Source organism: Strix uralensis, chromosome 3 (genome assembly GCF_047716275.1).
Source record: "Strix uralensis isolate ZFMK-TIS-50842 chromosome 3, bStrUra1, whole genome shotgun sequence".
Classification (NCBI taxonomy): Eukaryota; Metazoa; Chordata; class Aves; order Strigiformes; family Strigidae; genus Strix; species Strix uralensis.
Window position 1 is genome coordinate 113,018,153 of NC_133974.1, and position 17,493 is coordinate 113,035,645.

At 36.3% G+C, this 17,493-nt stretch overlaps 1 protein-coding gene across 27 annotated transcripts in view; it reads right to left on the minus strand.

Moving 5' to 3' along the window:
• The window catches only part of NRXN1 (neurexin 1), a 735,374-nt gene that overhangs the window by 405,181 nt on the left and 312,700 nt on the right, over positions 1-17,493 (minus strand). For 16 of the 27 annotated variants that reach the window (XM_074863962.1, XM_074863975.1, XM_074863970.1 and 13 more), the window contains 2 exons: positions 10,288-10,491; positions 8,091-8,117 (listed from right to left, as the gene is read on the minus strand). In XM_074863962.1, the coding sequence (XP_074720063.1) occupies positions 8,091-8,117; positions 10,288-10,491 (231 nt within the window). Of the gene's footprint in view, positions 1-8,090; positions 8,118-10,287; positions 10,492-17,493 lie in introns of those variants that run through there. The other 11 variants (XM_074863985.1, XM_074863984.1, XM_074864003.1 and 8 more) reach the window with 3 other exon arrangements.

The following is a 17,493-nucleotide window of genomic DNA, read 5'->3' on the forward strand; positions in this document are numbered from 1 at the left end:
TAAAAATAAGATGGATGAAAAGAGTGAAAAGAAAGAAGCATACACAGAAAAAAGAAAAACATATGTTTTCTAGTAAGAGAACTTGAAATGATATTTTATTGACAGTCTGCCAGAAGACTAATGGCAATTTTCCCTTGTGCTAGCTAAGAAAAAGTGAACACAGATGAGATTTAATAAGCAGCAAGTCGAATGCAGGCACGGAAATAAACTTTATTGCTGTCTTTCATGTAGGCTGGAAGCAGTGATAGAGCAAATCCTTCAATCCCCAGCAGCTGACCTTGAAAGCTTTGTCGGCAGGGAGAAAGTAAATATGATAGACCCTTAAATGGTCAACCAGCAAATCTAAACCATTTCTTTTCACTTTAGTGAAGGTTTGAACTTTTATTTGCTATGGTAATATGGTAATTCTCTCCCATGCCCCAGCTAAGCAGGTTCAGACCTGAGCTAGAGGGGAACTTACGGGGGTATCACCCCTGGCATTGACATACATGTGCAAGACTCTTCTCAAGATTTCTTTATGATTAGCTAGTTGATTCAAATTTTCCTATGTCCTTTATTAGTTCAAGTTTCTAATTTTTTTTCCCCTTAACAACTGTAACTGGATAAGGAAGGGGTAGAAATGGCTGCCTTTTAGATAACTTGAACATTTCCCTGCAAGATTTCCATGTTTACCAAAGCATACATTTTAACTGAGAAATCAGTATATCACAAAATGGTTGGGTTTTTTTTAATCACCCACTAAGGGGGAGAGCTCACACTCAGAAGTCCAATATACCTTCACTGTTACCTTCTCAAAATCCTCTCTCGAGCCAAACTACATCCATACGAAATTTCACAAAAAGCCACAACACAAAACAGATTGCAAACGTTTGTTATCTTATGTGAATGGTTAAAAAGCACAGCATCCCCTCAGCTGACATCTCTTAATATGTATCCTCTTCTTGGTACTCAATGGCTTTTCCTCAAGCTTGAAACTCCCTAAAACTGGGCCTCAGATATTTCCTAGGTTCAACTTACAGCTTGTCTTATGAGCCAAATTCAGGAGAAGGGGAAAATAGTTGTGATGTATGTAACTGAAGATACAGTCATTTACCCAGAAACCCTTCCAACATTTCCCTTCAGATGTCTGAAATACCTCTTCCTTTACTGATACAGATTAAGCATTCCACATCACGAAGTGATGTTTCTGCCTTTCTGTAAAGAACATGTGTCTTTCCAGGATGTTCTTGCTTAGATGTAGGCCAGATGAATTCACTTTGGGACAGCATAAGTCTGTATTGCTAAAAAAAGCAATCCACTCTCTCTACCAGAGGTGGTTGTTCTACTGTCTCTCTGCACCACTCCTGCCTCCCCCCTCTCCTGTTTTATTCTACAGCAGGTGTCCGTCCAAATGTGTCACGTGATAAAACTGCTCAGAAAACTGCAGCAAGTTAAAATTAACAATTTTTTTAATGGGTCACTTCTTTAGTCAAAATCACCATATAGATGCCTGAACATCTGTGCTGGCAGCAAAGCAATAGGCAATGCAAGAGCAGGACCAGCGGACAGGAAGAGGGTTAGAACACAATTTTAAGGTAAATGAAAAACTCTTTAAGAGACAGATAAAATTCTGCAGCATAAACCCCAAAGAACGGTATACGGAGCATTTGGAAAATGATCAGCAGTGGCCCTGCTGGTTCTCTTTGCATTCTCAGCTAAGTCACTCCTACCATTCAAGAAGCAGAGATGACTTTCTCAGAAATATTTTGAGTGTTAAACATCTATCAGCATCTGGGAAATGCCTACTGCATATTTATGACTTTTCATAAAAAAAGGCAAGTTACAGACCTTGCCCTAGGTGCTCCCAAGGAGCAGAAGCAGGTTACAAGTGAGGGGAAACAGCCACTACTTTTCTCCAGAGCAGGTAGACAATTAGACTGAAGGAAGAGGTGAATGGCTTTGTCATCACACCTCCAGGAAGCCAATTAATATGATGGGCTTTCATGGCATAACCTGTGCAGCATCACTATTTTTCTATTTTCTACTAATTTTTTTTCCTACTTTTCTTTTTTCTACTATATTTAACAGACAATGAGGCATCAGAAGGATCTCTCCTAACCAGCTGCTGTGGCTGTACACAAATTATGGGCTGTCCCTTAACTACTTTGGTTCTCTTGATTATATTGATACAGGCTGTTTTTCTTTCAAACCTGAACTTTTTTTCCTAGCCTGGCTGTTTTCAACCTCTCTTCACAACAGAGTGCCTGAAACAAGATACAGGTTGGTAGTACTTAGTCCTGAAGTTGCACTAATAAGGACTCCAGTGAGAGACTCTGAGTAAAGACTCTGAGTAAAGTTTTTCATATGGCTTTCAACCTGTTTCCTTTGATAAATTTAAATGATGGTTTCTATTAGCAACTAGTAGATCGTAATCAGAATTTGATCGAAAAGGGCCATGTATGTTTTCAGTTTTGCTGCACAGCAGCAGACCCTGTTTTCAGGAAATCATGTGAAAAGGGGCAAAGTGATACTGCTGAATGAGAAGGAATCCAATGACCCCATGTTCTAAATCTGCAAAGTATAGCCAACGCTTTAAAAGAATTATTTATAATTATTTCAAACTTTACACCCCAAACAGAGGGAAGTCCCTGACTGAACTTGCAGTGAAAGTACCCTGCTGGTTTGCTGTATGTCCTCTAGGAGTAAAGCTGTTTCGCATATTTTTAGCAGACTGTCAGCCTTAGTGAATGAGTGAAATATCAAAGTCACCTCACACAATTCATACTCACTGTGTAAGAAAACAGGCCAAATACAAAATCTTACATTTTGGGGGGAGATACAATATTGTATCATTTTAACGATTTTCTACTGCCAACAACAACAAAAAAGGAGCAAATAAAATATTCTATTCATTCTTTTCACCAGATAGTGAGAAGTGAATAAATGGAAATGTATTACTGATTTGCTCATCACATTAGATTTTGCAATATCCATAAGAGCACAGCTGAAGACTCTGGACTTTGCAACAGAACATATTTTCACAAGCAGTAGCTTTCAAAAGGATGGATAGTCTTCATTTAAGCCTTTGTGCTTCTTAAAATCTATGTGCAACTGTAAATATACTGTAACTAAACACCACTGTTGGTTCTTCAATACTTATCATTCTCCTGTTATTTACCAATAATCTGACATAGCTCCTTGTCATGCTCTGGATTTGTAGGATACCTTGACAAGATAAAATGCTTCAGTAACAGGTATTACATATTCCAAGCAAAATAATTTAATCATCTGTAATGTGCACACCTGCAGAAAAGCAAAGTTTTAAAAGGATGGATGTACAAAACAAAGAAAAGATATTAAGGATTATAGGGAAGAAACAGAAGAATGAAATGGAGTGAGAAAAATAAAATGAGAGAAACAAATAAAGGATATAGAGAATGGATGAAGAACAAGGTAAACACAGAACGAGGGGTGCATACACATACAAGTGAAGGGGTACTTCACTGGAAGGACAAACAGAAAAGCCTCAAAGCCCAGGAAATTGTTCCTAATTTGGAAAGGTGGACACCCAGCTAGCAAAGCCAGTTGATACAGTCCCTGGGCAATAGTATATATGTACGCTGCCACAGTACTCTGTTCCCTGCTTCCTAACATTCCACAACTCTTACTCATTTCTTATGACAGTCCTACATTTGAGTATAGCTGAATTCAGTGGTGTTACTCTATGAATTACTGCTACAGAAGCAAAACCGTGTATCAGAGAACTGACCTAAATCACTCCTGCACCATGTGCCGCTAGTTGAGCAAGCTTTCACAGCAGCATTCAAAAGAGGTATTATCCTGTATATTTTCATATTGAACAAAAGTACCAGATTCAGAAATGAGAGCCAGCTATTTACCAGTTAACTGTTAACATTACTATTTGTATAATGTATCAGTTAATAAAAATCCTATAGTCCTACTCTGCTGACTCATAAAATCATTTTTCAAAAATTATAGCAATGCAAAAAAAAACCCACAAAAAATTAAATAACATGCAAGACTGTACATACTTGTGAAAAAAGTATATTGCACATAAAAACCAGGAGCCTCTAGAGTTACAGGTACCTGGAAATTTTCAGATGCTAGTGTTTTGGAAGCGTTAAAACTGGAAGAAAAAAAAAGAGGATTTTAATTAAGTTGGATAGTAGCCCTTAACATTGCAGCAGTGAAAAATATGGAAATATAGCACACCTGTATTTGTTTACAAGTCATTCAAAAACTGTTATTGATCTACCAAGTAAATTTTGTGGGATGAAGGTCTATCTCTACGAATACTAGGGAAAAATCCCATTCAGTTCAATAGGATTTATGCTTTACAGTCTGCAAGTAAAAGGCAACAGCTACTCCCCTCTCTGAAAGGAGAAAATATATTTTTTTAATTTTATTATTTTAGCATTTCTCCTTAGGCAATTTTTTATGATTAGCTCATCAATTTTGTATATAATGGACAAGCAATCAACTTACAGTTCTTTTTACAGAATGTCTAGTGCCAATAAATGCTGCACATTCATGTTATCTGAACCAACATTGTTCACCTCAGTCTTATTTTTAAATGAATTCCTCAGTCTATGAGAACTAATACTAAAACCATAGAGGCATTTCTGTTCATAAGTTTTCCCATTTCTCCTGATGTCAGCCTCAACATTGACCTAAATGTACCTGCAAGTTTAAAAGGACCATTTATTTCAATGCCTGACAGACAATTTTGTTTTGTAAAGTTGCAAGCCTGAACAACACAATGAAGTGATTTAAGGATGTCCAAACCCAATATTTCAGCAATGGTATTTTTTGATTGACATGACACAATTTCTAGTGGTGTAAGGTTTTATAAATATATCAATCTTCTGACCTAGCACAAAAAAAATAGTTTGACTTCAGTATGCCACCAAGTTCCATAAAAATGGCACGAAGTAAACAGTCTCCATAATACAGTTAATGAGACACAAACACAGTAGCGACCTGGCATCTGATTCACATTTTGAAATTTTAAGAGTCTGTAGTTCAAACAAGGAAGACCACAAAATGTCACCTCCTCTGCAACACAGGACATTAGCTAAAGGTGAAGGCATGACAAAGTGTGTAAGAAATTGCTACCAAAATCTCAGCTCTGACCAGCCAACAGTTAGTCATTTGATCTGCAGGGAGAAGACAACACGTTTCAGGCTGCACTCAAGGGAAAATGGGAGGAGGGGGTGCAGTATTATACCTACTAGGTTTGTAATTCACTGTAGGAAATAAGGTTCATATTTTCATAACATTCATATTTGCCTTTTCTTCTCGCAAGCAAAATGCCAATTTTTGTTTATGTTTGATTTTACTTTTTTTAAGCTGTCTCACCAAATTCAAACCAGATAGCTTCACCCTGACCTTAACTGTTACTAGTCTAGCTATAATAAATAACATTTCAGTCCCAACAGTAAAATTACATTATGACTAATTTTTAAGCAACAGAAACGGGAAAATCTGAAAAAAGTTTTTCAAACACGAAAACCAGATTTACTTCTATATCAACATAAAATCAGGACTGATACACATCCAGCTCTCAGTAGACCCCAAAAGATAGGCACCGAACTATTTATTATTGTCTCGTCCCACGCAGTGGGTTACGAGGGGGGTGAATCTTTTGAATTCAAGGACTCAGAGGAACAATTGTGCTGGTGACTTTATTAACTGGCCACTTTAGTGGGTGAGTGGAGACAATTTGGCAATAATCAACTGATAATCATCCGGGGAACGAATAAAGGCACTTTGGCATGAGAAGACTATTTTCCTAATAACTCGTCAACGATCAACCCATCGCAATTCAATTCCTACAAAACTTAAACACACGAATATATGTAAGAAAGAGGGAGAGCAGAAAGACTGTTAGCAGATTAAGGCTCAAGTTCTGGATGCTGTTGCTTTGAAATGAATTCTGTGTGTCCACTAAAATCCTTTATATTGTCTAATAAGGAAGCATTTTCTAAGGACTGTTTAGAGCAATAATTCTTCATAATCTAAAAATTAACACGCAGAAATTGCTCACGAAATATTATTTGGTTGTTGAAAAACTACAGCGAGTGCCAATAAGAAAGCGTTGTAGTACTTACCGTACCGAAAGCTCACGAAAACCTGTTCAGTACACAAGCACCAAAGGGAGATGGAACTAATCATGAAAGTTCATTTCTAATAACAAAAAGGCTATAAACAAACTGTAAAGAAAAATAACTTATGAGTATTTGATACCAAGGATATTTTGCACTGAAGTTATGCTGCTTCTGTGAGACCAAGAAGAACTTGTAACTGCTAATTCGATTCAGTACATATATTTCTCCTGTTTACAGTCCTCTCACTGGAGGCTTATTACTTACTCTGTATTTGCAGGTTCTCTTTTGATCCTAAACTTGCTTAAAAACGGAAATTAGAAATCATCTTTTTTTTAATGACACCTCATTTTGTCCAAAAGATATTAAAAAAACAAAACACCTATTGTATTGTGGCTTTATTACTGATTTTTCTTCTATGTTAGCAATTCCTTTTTCAGAGGGATTTTCTAATTTCATTAAGGAAGTTAACAAAAAAACCAATATTGCTTTTCCTAAGGAAAAAGGAATTTACCACCAGCAGGCACACTCATTACATTTCTGCTCAAAAAGCTGCTTGTCTTATATTTGGAAATATTTTTCTAATTGGGACTTCGTCATGATCAAAGAACAGTGTCTTGGGCTGTCACAGGGGAAACAAAATGTTTCTGAGATTTTTCATGATCTTATATATTCTGGCAACAGACAATGGATGATTTTGGCAAGTGAAAATATTTGTTTCTATAACTGAACAATTTTATTACTTTTTTTTTTTTTTTTTTTTTTTTTAATATGAGGAAGCTATTTTTATGCTTTGGTACCTGCAAGCATTTCCTTCACTGTATTGAAAAGTCTGTCTGGATTTAAGGATGGTTTAGATTTAAAACTTGCCCCAAGAAAACTTTGCTTTTTAATAAAAATGCTGTATTTTTGTCTTGTGAAGTTATTAATTACAAAATCTATTAGCAGATGACACATTATAAATAACTGCAGTTTCCTAATTTTCTTTGTGGACTATAAAACTATTATGGTTTGTGATGTTAATGTCTTTTGGGAAACTATTAACAACTACAAATTCTACCTATGCAGTTTGCTGTTTATCTTTGTTTCTATTTGCCTAAAGCCAGTCCTCTGGCTTGCAAAACCTGTAAGGAAGAAAAAGAGAAAACAACCCAAAACTCAAATCTACCATACTTACTATCAATAATTTTGTTGACACCATTCAGGAATTCCATAGACTCAAAATAAAATCACAGTCCTTTTTCTCCTTTCAGAATATAGCCTCTTAATCCAAATAATATCAGAGAAGTTAAAATTTAGTCCATTCATCTGGCAAATGTTTCCCTCTGTTTCATAAACATGCATATCACAGAGAAAAATTGTTCAATTTAAGGTTTCTTACATGATTAGAGTGTAAAAAATCATCATAGAAATATGGTTATTCTCAGACTTAATAATGTCCTTATTGTAACGTGTTACATTTCCATAAAACAAAGATTTAGCAAAACTAGTTGTGTTATAAGCAGCCAGTAAATACAGTTAATTGTCTAGGAGGATTATAAAATAGAAATTCTTGTACTACGGACAATTATGTTCCAACAGTCTCACCATAAGTTGGAGGTAAAATGTCAAGAAAACTAGACGGAGGATCCGGGGGAAAATATGTGACAGCTTCTCAGAAATGCTAGTTAAAAAATTCTGTGGCTACTGACAATAAAATAGCCTGTTTACAATAATACAGTACTACAGGTACCATTTCCTCTATGTGCATGATTACAACCTGTAGAATACTTCCTCTGTTAATATTCTAGTTAATAGTTATATCCTATGGGAAGGACAAAAAATACACACTAGAGTATATGATGACTTTTTACACAATGATAATTAATCATCACATTTCATTAATAAATTATCAAGCACTTGCAAGCTGTCCACAATCTTTTTCATCTAGTTTGCATATTTTATAATGGTGGAATAACATTTTAAAAAGTTTGAATAGGCACTTACTGGAATTACAGTTAATCCTGATACAGTCTAGATGGGGAAGAATAGATGAAAAATGAAAATTTATCCTTCAAGGTAATAGCTGCAGACATCCAATAAAATCACAGTCCACCCTTCCGGGGACAGACACATGCAAATATGGCCACTCCATATCATCAGTCTTTACATACTGTTATAACCCAGATATACTGCGATAAATCTTTATAAATAGAAACGACAAATAGGGTAAAAATGGCCAATTTCAAACAAAGCTACATGGTGACAAATCTAAGTGAAAAATCAGGATTAAATGTCAAAGATGCTTAACTGCAGCAGGCTGCAACTTTCTCCCCATCTGTGAAAGAACAGGTAATTTCTCTCAATGCAATTAGAAAGTGCTCCGTCACAATGGGTCATAGAGCAAGCCAGGCCACAATCAGACATCTTGGACAACTTGTGTATATATACCTCAAAGGCTGATCTTCAAAAACTTAGTAGTAAAATACAAAGCTCAGTTCCCAGGCCTATAAACAGGGGTTTGTGGGTTTATAGTTTCTTAATGTATAGACTAAAGAAATGAACAGTGACTACATTTAAAGCTACATTAATATACAGAAAATAATCACATATTTATAAACAGTGATAATTAAGAGAATACTGTCTATTTTCAGCTTATATCCTTGCCTCACTTAAAAAAAAAAAAAAGAAAACAGTGGGGTGTTGGAAGAAGAAACAATATTGCTAGGGCATGAATTTATTTACTTTCTTGAACTATAGAAGTAGGCAAAAACTGACAGAGGGTGGTGTTTTGTATATAAAGAGAATGACCTGATCTGTAGCAGGATCCTCTGCCGGGCTACCAACATTTATTAATGTTAAAAAAAAAAAAAAAAATCTATGCCACGCTACTTGGTTTGTACAGCTACTCCTGGTTTATACCTTTGAGGAACATGTATACCATCGAACCTAGATTTTGTTTCCATATAGCTGAGTTTGTCATGTGTCGTCAACCGCATCAGAAAAGTGGTTGCAAACAGCCCAGGACCAGCACCTGCACACCCCCTTTTACAGAAAGCGCTGCAGCGGAGCACCGGGGCGGCCGCAGCCTGCAGGAGCCCTGCCTTGGCACTACAGGGGACTGTAAGAGAAGAGTGAACAAGGAAACCCTTCACCACTTCTGCTCCCTTCTAGAATCCGAACACCAGGACAGTATTTCAGTGAGCAACACTTCTATGAAATGGAGGGTTAGGTGATTATTCCCCCCTCTCCCCCCGCCTTCTGGAAATAATTTTATCTGCAACTAAAACAATCAAATACTTAATTCCCTTTAAAAATAACGTTCCACTAAATAGGAATGACTGCACTGAATGTGCATTTTCCTGAGTGTACTTCTGTTCTCTTTCAGGTCTTGACTTGGACTTATTCATAAGCATGGCAGAAGCACTTTTATTTATTTCTGCTTTTTTAAACTAGAGAAAACCATAACCTAACATTTTGTCCATCAGATTTCAAACCAGGAAACCATTTGTTTTTCTGTAAAAGGGCTTGTGCCTCCTGTGTTCACATGGCTGTTTGCTGAGGGCCGCAGTCTTTGGGCATTGAAGGGTTGTGTTATTGTTCGATACTACAAAAATACCACTACAGAATTGTTTAAAAAATAGGAGATGGATTTACTATAGATTTGACACCTAAAAAAAGGAGACTAAGAAATCCATCAGTGGGAATATCTAATTGCAACATTTTCGGTGTTAAAACTAGAAATACTTTGATACATTTGCATGTTGTACATTAATTAGAGGAGGTAAAACTGAACTGACCTACATACACATTGCTTCTGCTTGCACATTTAAATTGTGGAACTGCTACTGTGAAGAAGTTGTGGAGGGAGACTAATATTCCACAATGAAGAATGACAATTTAGGCCAAAAATACCACTGATGAACTAGTCTTCTCTTTTTAGAATACACAATAGTACAAAAATATTGTGATGGATTATGTTAAGACTATATAAAGAATACAAAAACGCAAAAGAAAACAAAATAAAGTATAATAATGGACATGTATCTGTGTGTGTATGTACATACGCAAATGTTGCATCGTCATGTGTTTATATATCATTTCAGTTTACTTTTAATGTTAAAACAGGCTGTTTCATAAATGTTTGCAAGCAAAAAGAAAAATGTAAAGGAAATGTTAATTTCTTGGAGGAAGAGGTTGTTACCTAGGTTGACCGTTAGTTTAACTCGTCCTGCATCCAGCTCTAAACGAAGGGTATCTGCAGATTCCCTAGAAGTAGTTGCCATTAAAATTCCATAAGCTCGCTGGGACCTGAACCGTAAAGAAACATCTTCAGCCTCTGTATGCATCACAACAGGGAGTTGTATTTTCATAAACATACTTCCATCATAGCTTAAAATTGTTGCCTCTGAAAACATAAAGGAGAAAATCACTTATTAAAGAATTATATTGTATTTACTGAAACTGCTCCAAGAGAAGATGGTAAATGTATATTCATGCAGTATAACACAAAAATTACATATCACATATGACAATTATTACTGGAAAACATAAACAACATTGGGTTTGGGTTTTTTTGGTTTGGGTCTGGGTTTTTTAAGCAGCATCCACCTAGATAATTACCTTCGGATACTTCATGTATGAACCTATCAGGATTGCTACTACCACAGTTACAATTATCATCCAGTTAGCAAAAAGACACCTGAAACAGGTAAATATCCCCAAGCATGGTTTGGATGGAGTGCAGATTGCTTCACGATGACAATGACTGCGTATGACAGAATCAAAAATGCGTGTATGAAGATTACGACAGCCTCAACAAGAGGACTGAGACTGGACTTGGCATATTAAGGGTAAGATCTTAAAACCCCTGAGACAAGCAAATAACTGTCACTTTCAAACATTACAGGAAACCCTCCTGGCAAACGGCTCTGGCACAGAGTGGTCAGTCTGTTAGACCAGAGCAACCAGCCACAAGTATTCTTTTCCCAGCCTCCAGGCTCATAACGAGAAAGGTAGCAGAAAGATTGCATTTCTGCTCACAGGGAGGCACAGCAGTTCCTAGAAAGCAAAGGAAACATCTGTTTCTGCAACATATTAGGAAGCCCTTTTTTGCAGGACGATCAATCATTGCGGCCAGTTAACCACCACAGCCTTTGGCAATGGCTCTTAGACTCATTGACAGTGGCACATCGTGGTGGAAGCAGCAATGAACGAGCAACAGCCTTTACAGTGGTCAGACCAGCAGGAATTTCAGTAGGCTCCCCAGTAACATACAACCATACTTACATAACTAAAACCACCACCTGAATGGCAAAATATCCTATTTGAATGTGCCCTGTTTTATGCACATCTGGTTGCTTACCTACCACTAATTCACTAGAGACCTTCTAACTTCTTCCATGTGTCTCCAACATTCTTTAACCCATCCAAAAACTCTCTTAGAAATTGTTGAAGTGTTAGATTATGAGGTCTAAACAGGATGCATCTTTCTCAGAAAAAAGATACAATCCTGAGGGCACTTCAACTCACTGAAGAAAAAAATCAGTTACTTGCCCAATAACAGGCCAATGAGCAACAAGAAGAAAGAGAAGACAGCAGAGAACACCTACAGGAAGCTTCTCTATGCTTCAATTTGCTGCAATATAATGGAGACACTTATCTACAGCAAAGGTGTATTGTGGTCCCACATGCCATAGTATTTTCAAGGACTGATACTACTGATACTATGTTTAACCAGTATCTTAACTAAAACTGTGTGAGAATAGTTTTTTAAACATCAATACTTAAGACAGTTTGTCAAAACCATTTCCATTGCATATCTTGTGTACTGTTAAAGATAGATAAGTTCTTCAAGACTTCCAGCCTACATGGTCCATGGAAGGACAAAATGTTCCACTAATTCTGAGAACATATTGTAGGCAAAAGTGATAGATGGTATGATCATTAATAATTCCAGACTTCCCCGATACGAATTCGAAGAAAACAGTTTGATGTTGGAAAAAAGTGATTACTAATACTGGAAAGTCATTAGACATAACAGGTTAGATTACATTTACAGGTTTGATGATTTCTAGCTATGCAGGTAGTAATATTTTCAGCATATTTTAAACCTGGGTTGTTTTTTTTTTTTTTTTGTGAAGCAGATTCAATACCTAACTCTTACCAGCCAGATAAGAGATTTCAGGTCAAAGAGTTTTCAGTGGGAGGTGATTTGTGGTTTTTGATTGGTTTGGGGGTGGGTTGTTTGGATATTTTTTGGGCGGGGGTGGGGGGTGGAGGGAAGGGGGCAAATAGTGGCTTATAATTCATTCCTATACCTGTCTAGTCTGTGCATGAAAAGCTCCCAATATCTTTATCAAGGTAAACACAATTTAGATAAAGAAGTCTGGCATAGAAGTTTAAGTTACATGCTAATGTAAGAGAAATTACAAGGTATTTTATATTGTCTATTAGAAAAGACACATTAATAGTATTCAGGTTTTTCATAAACTGAGCAACATCAGATGTTATAGGATGGACAGCATTCAACAACACTAGAGGTCTTTTGCTACTTATTTTATGTTAATGTAAAAGAAAGTTGTCAGAATCAGCACTGGAACTGTTTACCAGCTTTCCTATAATTATTCAGTCTCTTAGAAAATTACAGAAAAAGAGAAGGAACTGCCTTAATCAGAGATGACCTGTCAGTATTTAACATCATGGTGAACAGACCTGATGTGATTAGATACTCAATCTTCCTTAACCATACTGTGCCAGTTATTTTAGAAACAGATGTTCCAAGAACAGACCAAAGAGACTGAACAGAAGATCAAATGACTTAAAAGCTCTGGGGCAATGAGAAAACCCCCTCATGTCAACTAGCTCCTTTCAGTATGGGGAGCTCCAAGGCACAGGCTTTCTAAACACAAAGGTATCACAGAAAAAAAACCCACAAAACTGGCAGGGAGCAGGGATGATTTGATCAAAGATGATTTAGCACTTCCCTGAAAATTGTTACTGAAGATCGGAGACACTACATATTCCTAAAATAAAAAAATACAACTGTGTTCAATTTACTCCCTTGAAATGAGTCTGCCGGTACAAGTGTTGATAGGAAAACCTTTTGCTGTTAAATTGTTAATAAACAATTGCAACATTAAAAAGGTTGAATGACGTTTTGTCAATATTGTGTTCCTCTCTACGGATGGCAAGCTGGGTTTTGCCATGTGAATCACCTATTCAACTTTGCATCTCTTCCACTGGACTCAGCATTGCTCTCAGCTCTGCAAATTTCCATGTTCTGTTGGTCTTGGCTGGACAGTAGGCATCTAGTGGCACATGTATGAGACCTCAGACAGCACAAGGAGTTCCCTGGTCCCTTACTGGTGTTTTCTTGTAATTCTTTGTGGCAATGCCTTATTAACCTATCATTATGCTTGGTGGCATACATTAACAGAGAACTTTGCTTTTCCAACAGTAGGAAAAAGTTTTCAAGATGAAATAAGAACTTGGTTTTATTTTGACTTTCTTAGAACTAGAGATTGTTTCAGTTGATTAATGTAATTGTTTCCATTTTGCTTCAGTTGTCCAGAATGGATTTTATAATTTGCATGCCTGGTCAGTAAAATGGTGACCTGAACGAGAAGAAGCAGTGGGGATTACACCAGTTATGCAGACCTTGAAGGAACATTTTGGCTAAAAGTATGCATTAATTTTTGCCCCTAACTTTTACTTTCTTTGCTTTGGAACAACTAATTCCAAAGGGGCATGCGTCTCATCTTTCTTTGAGATCTACACTGCTGATTGTTCTCACATAAGTATTGGCGGAATGTATTTTTTCTCTTGTTCAGCTTCCTCTTAATTATTAGATTTAATGCCAATAGACCTTAAGTTTACCCCAGAACGTGCTATTCATTAAAAGATTCAGGGTCTCCATGGCAAGGAATAAAAATTTTACCACCACTTCAGTGTTGGAAGGATAGCATTGAAAAGAAAAATAGCAGAATACCCTTAAAAAAACGTTACTGACAATTTTTTTTTGTGGCAGCAAATAAGTGCACGCAGTAGAGTTATTAACAAGAAATAAACAGTAAGATATAATTCAGAGATTGATAAAAATTATTTTATACGTTCTTTCTTTGAAATTTTTATAAACCTTACAGTTAAAACCCCTTGCTGCTTCTGTGCTAAAAAACAAGCAACTAACACACCCGAATGAACCAAAACCCCCAAAATATTGAAGAGTTCAGTTCCCCTCTCCATTTTTTCCTTCAATTTGTTTCTGATTAAAATCTCATTAGATTAAACTCTTCCTTCCTACCTCAACCAGTTCCATACCTATCACCAAGGATGCACAGACTAGTACTGATATGAGAGGAGATTCAGGACCTTAATTTTCACTTGGGCTGGGATTACCTAAATAGCTGAAGAGACTGAGGCACCTATTTTTCCGAAAACTTTCTGACACCTGTTTCTACCCGCAAAATGCTTAGCCAGATACTTATGGAGAGAAACAGAATTTTCAAACTATATACTATTCTTCAATTCACAGCTTATTTAAATTAAAGTGAAAGAAGTACGGACTAGGCATTTGAATTTCAGTGTTCTTCCTCGTAAGTTTTGCAGACAAGTTTGTGTTGTTTTTAACAACACGATTCTTGGTAAGTATGGATGCTTACTGCGTATATTTTAATAAATAAAGTAGAATCTTGTTTCCTCTGGACCCCTTGTGGTTCCTCTAAAGAATCAAAGATAGATTTATTAATTTTTTTCCCGCTTTTTCAGTATGAGGATTGTGTTGCATCCCACAGAGCCATCTGTGTCTGCTGTCTCTGAAATCACACACAAACTTTGCCCAGAAAGTTACAGACGATACAGTCCAGAGCCATGCCAGGAAGTATGTACACAACCTGGATCATCAGTAATCAAGTACTCAGGTTTGCTCTCTGATGCTGTTTTATTTACCAGTATAAGTAGAGTAACAATATCCCATCCTGAAAACAACCACAAATATATATGATTTTACTCCTATAAATTGTGTGAGTATTCACGTATATTGATGGCTACTGATTCAAATTCAAACTTGTAGCTTTTGTCCTATTGACAAGCGTGCACTCAGCTAAGCACTGTTCACGTGTTTTCTATGGCAACTGCTTCAGTCCATTTGGACCCAAAGCTTCAGCCTTAGTGAATCACAAGGCACCTTTCCATCAGTCTGATGGAAACAATTCTTGATATGAAATTAGTTACTAGATAATACATGAATAGATGTTGAAATTATTCCTCCCAATTTCTACTTTGGTATTATTTCAGGACTGAGGTCCTAAGCCACACAGTAAAGGTACAAGAACTTAAATTAACTAATTGGTCCTGAGTGTTAAAGTCAGAGATGGAATTACTATAATATTTTGAACACATGATTCTTCATACCACCTATCATCATATCACCTGTATTTTTCTTTTTTTAAAATTTTTAAGCATCCAGAGAGAATGCAAGGAATGAAAGCTGTATTTCTTTATTTAACGTAGATGTGTGTATGCAGGTGTGTGTGCATGCACGATGTGGACATGTACACACACACACACACTCTAATTTAAATACATTTTATCCTCAGAAATGTCACTTTGATAGATCTTTCTTTGCATGCCTACTTTTTCTTATCACTGTTTGATGAATTTACTCTTGTGCATTATTCCTTGCCATCCAGTCAGAAGTATACACCTGCAAAACGTTTTGCTGAGAGGCAGTCACATGTTGTGATCCACAATCAAAGTAAGACAGGAAGCCAAATTATATTGCTGCGACATCTGTCTGTCCATCTGCTGTAGCTTCCATAATCTACTAAAGCAAATCTACAGATTATACTGATGTTTAACCTTACTGAAAATCAAGAATAAAATCAAGAATAACTTGCAACAGGATAAAAAGCTCATGGATATAAAAAATACTAATTTTAAGTATACTGAAATTAAAATAGAACTGAGTTGTGTTCCATGTTTTTTGTGCACTGATAAACTGACCAGAATTATTTCAGATACTGCATTGTACACAATACATCCACATATGGATGCTAATATTCCTATTTTAGGGGAAATAGCATGAAAAATAAATAACAGTACTAAGAAATAGCTACATGCTTTCATTTACTGAAGATACCTTAAATTGCTTAATGTTTAATTAAATATTCCAGTTGTTTAATATTTTATTCTAACGCTTTCTTTTCTTTGCAAAACTGTATTGTTTGTTGAGATGAACATGTTCCTATTTTATTTAAATTAGCCTGAACAATTATAATTGTGTTGCTTATATCACCAAATACAAAAGTTTATCAGTTACCACACATGGGTACTAGTTATAATAACTTTGTGTGGTAGGATGCCAGCATGTCGCTTTCAGAATCCCAAAAGCTATAATCTTATTAATGCATGACCATTTGGGATATGAATATTACTGGAAAGAGATCTCCTTTCAGTGTAGCATCCTCTGGAGAGGGAAACCCAAGAGCAGGAAATGATCCCATACTGTCTGAACGGCTGCGCATATTTCTGTTGGACAAGAACCAAATACGATTGTAGAGAAGCCAACGCCACCACCATAGTACCACCATTCCCACCAGGGGAATGCACTGGGAAAATCAAGGTCTGTGTGGGAATACAGTTGAAAATAAAGATGGCAAATAAGAAAAAAAAAAAAAGGCTTCTATAGAAAATATTACCACCTGTCAAATAGATTTATGAGAAATTGCTATGATGAAGCCCGCTTTTAAATTCTTTGCAGATCTGTATGTGTTTTTGTCTCTAACGCACATGCTTCCTGGCTCTCAAGTTCAAAAAACGCAAATCTTGCTTTTACTTCTGCCATATGTAATAGCAGAATTTTGCCACAGGGTGGTACACCAGACATGTTTAACTGAAGGCTTTTGTGATGCATCAGACAGCTCGGTTATGTATGCTCTCTGCCAGCTTCGCTCCACCAGTAAGAGAACAATCTGGAGATCTCAGAATAACTGGCCATGAGCCAAACGCATATATATTCAAAAACAAGACAGAAAAAAACAGAAGAAACTGAGAATCTGCTTGAAGTTGCTAATAACATGATGGTATTAATTCTAAATAAATGCACCTCTATTTACATACAACTTAAACATTCATCGGGTTTTTATTTTTAAAAAATGTATTTTTGTTTTATCTTACTAACTAGAAAAATGAATCAAGCTGGATGGAAAGAACTTACATTCCCAGCCACTAAACTTTAGGTTTAGATTTCAGCTTGAAGAGAAACTGTACTGTGTCAATTGTGAGATGAAAAAATACAACTTCTGGCATTGAAACATTTCCTATTCCACTGAGAATAAAAATAAACACCTAAAATATTAACTAAGCTTTTTTATTGTTTTCCTACTTACATTAAAATCTTTTATTAGCGTAT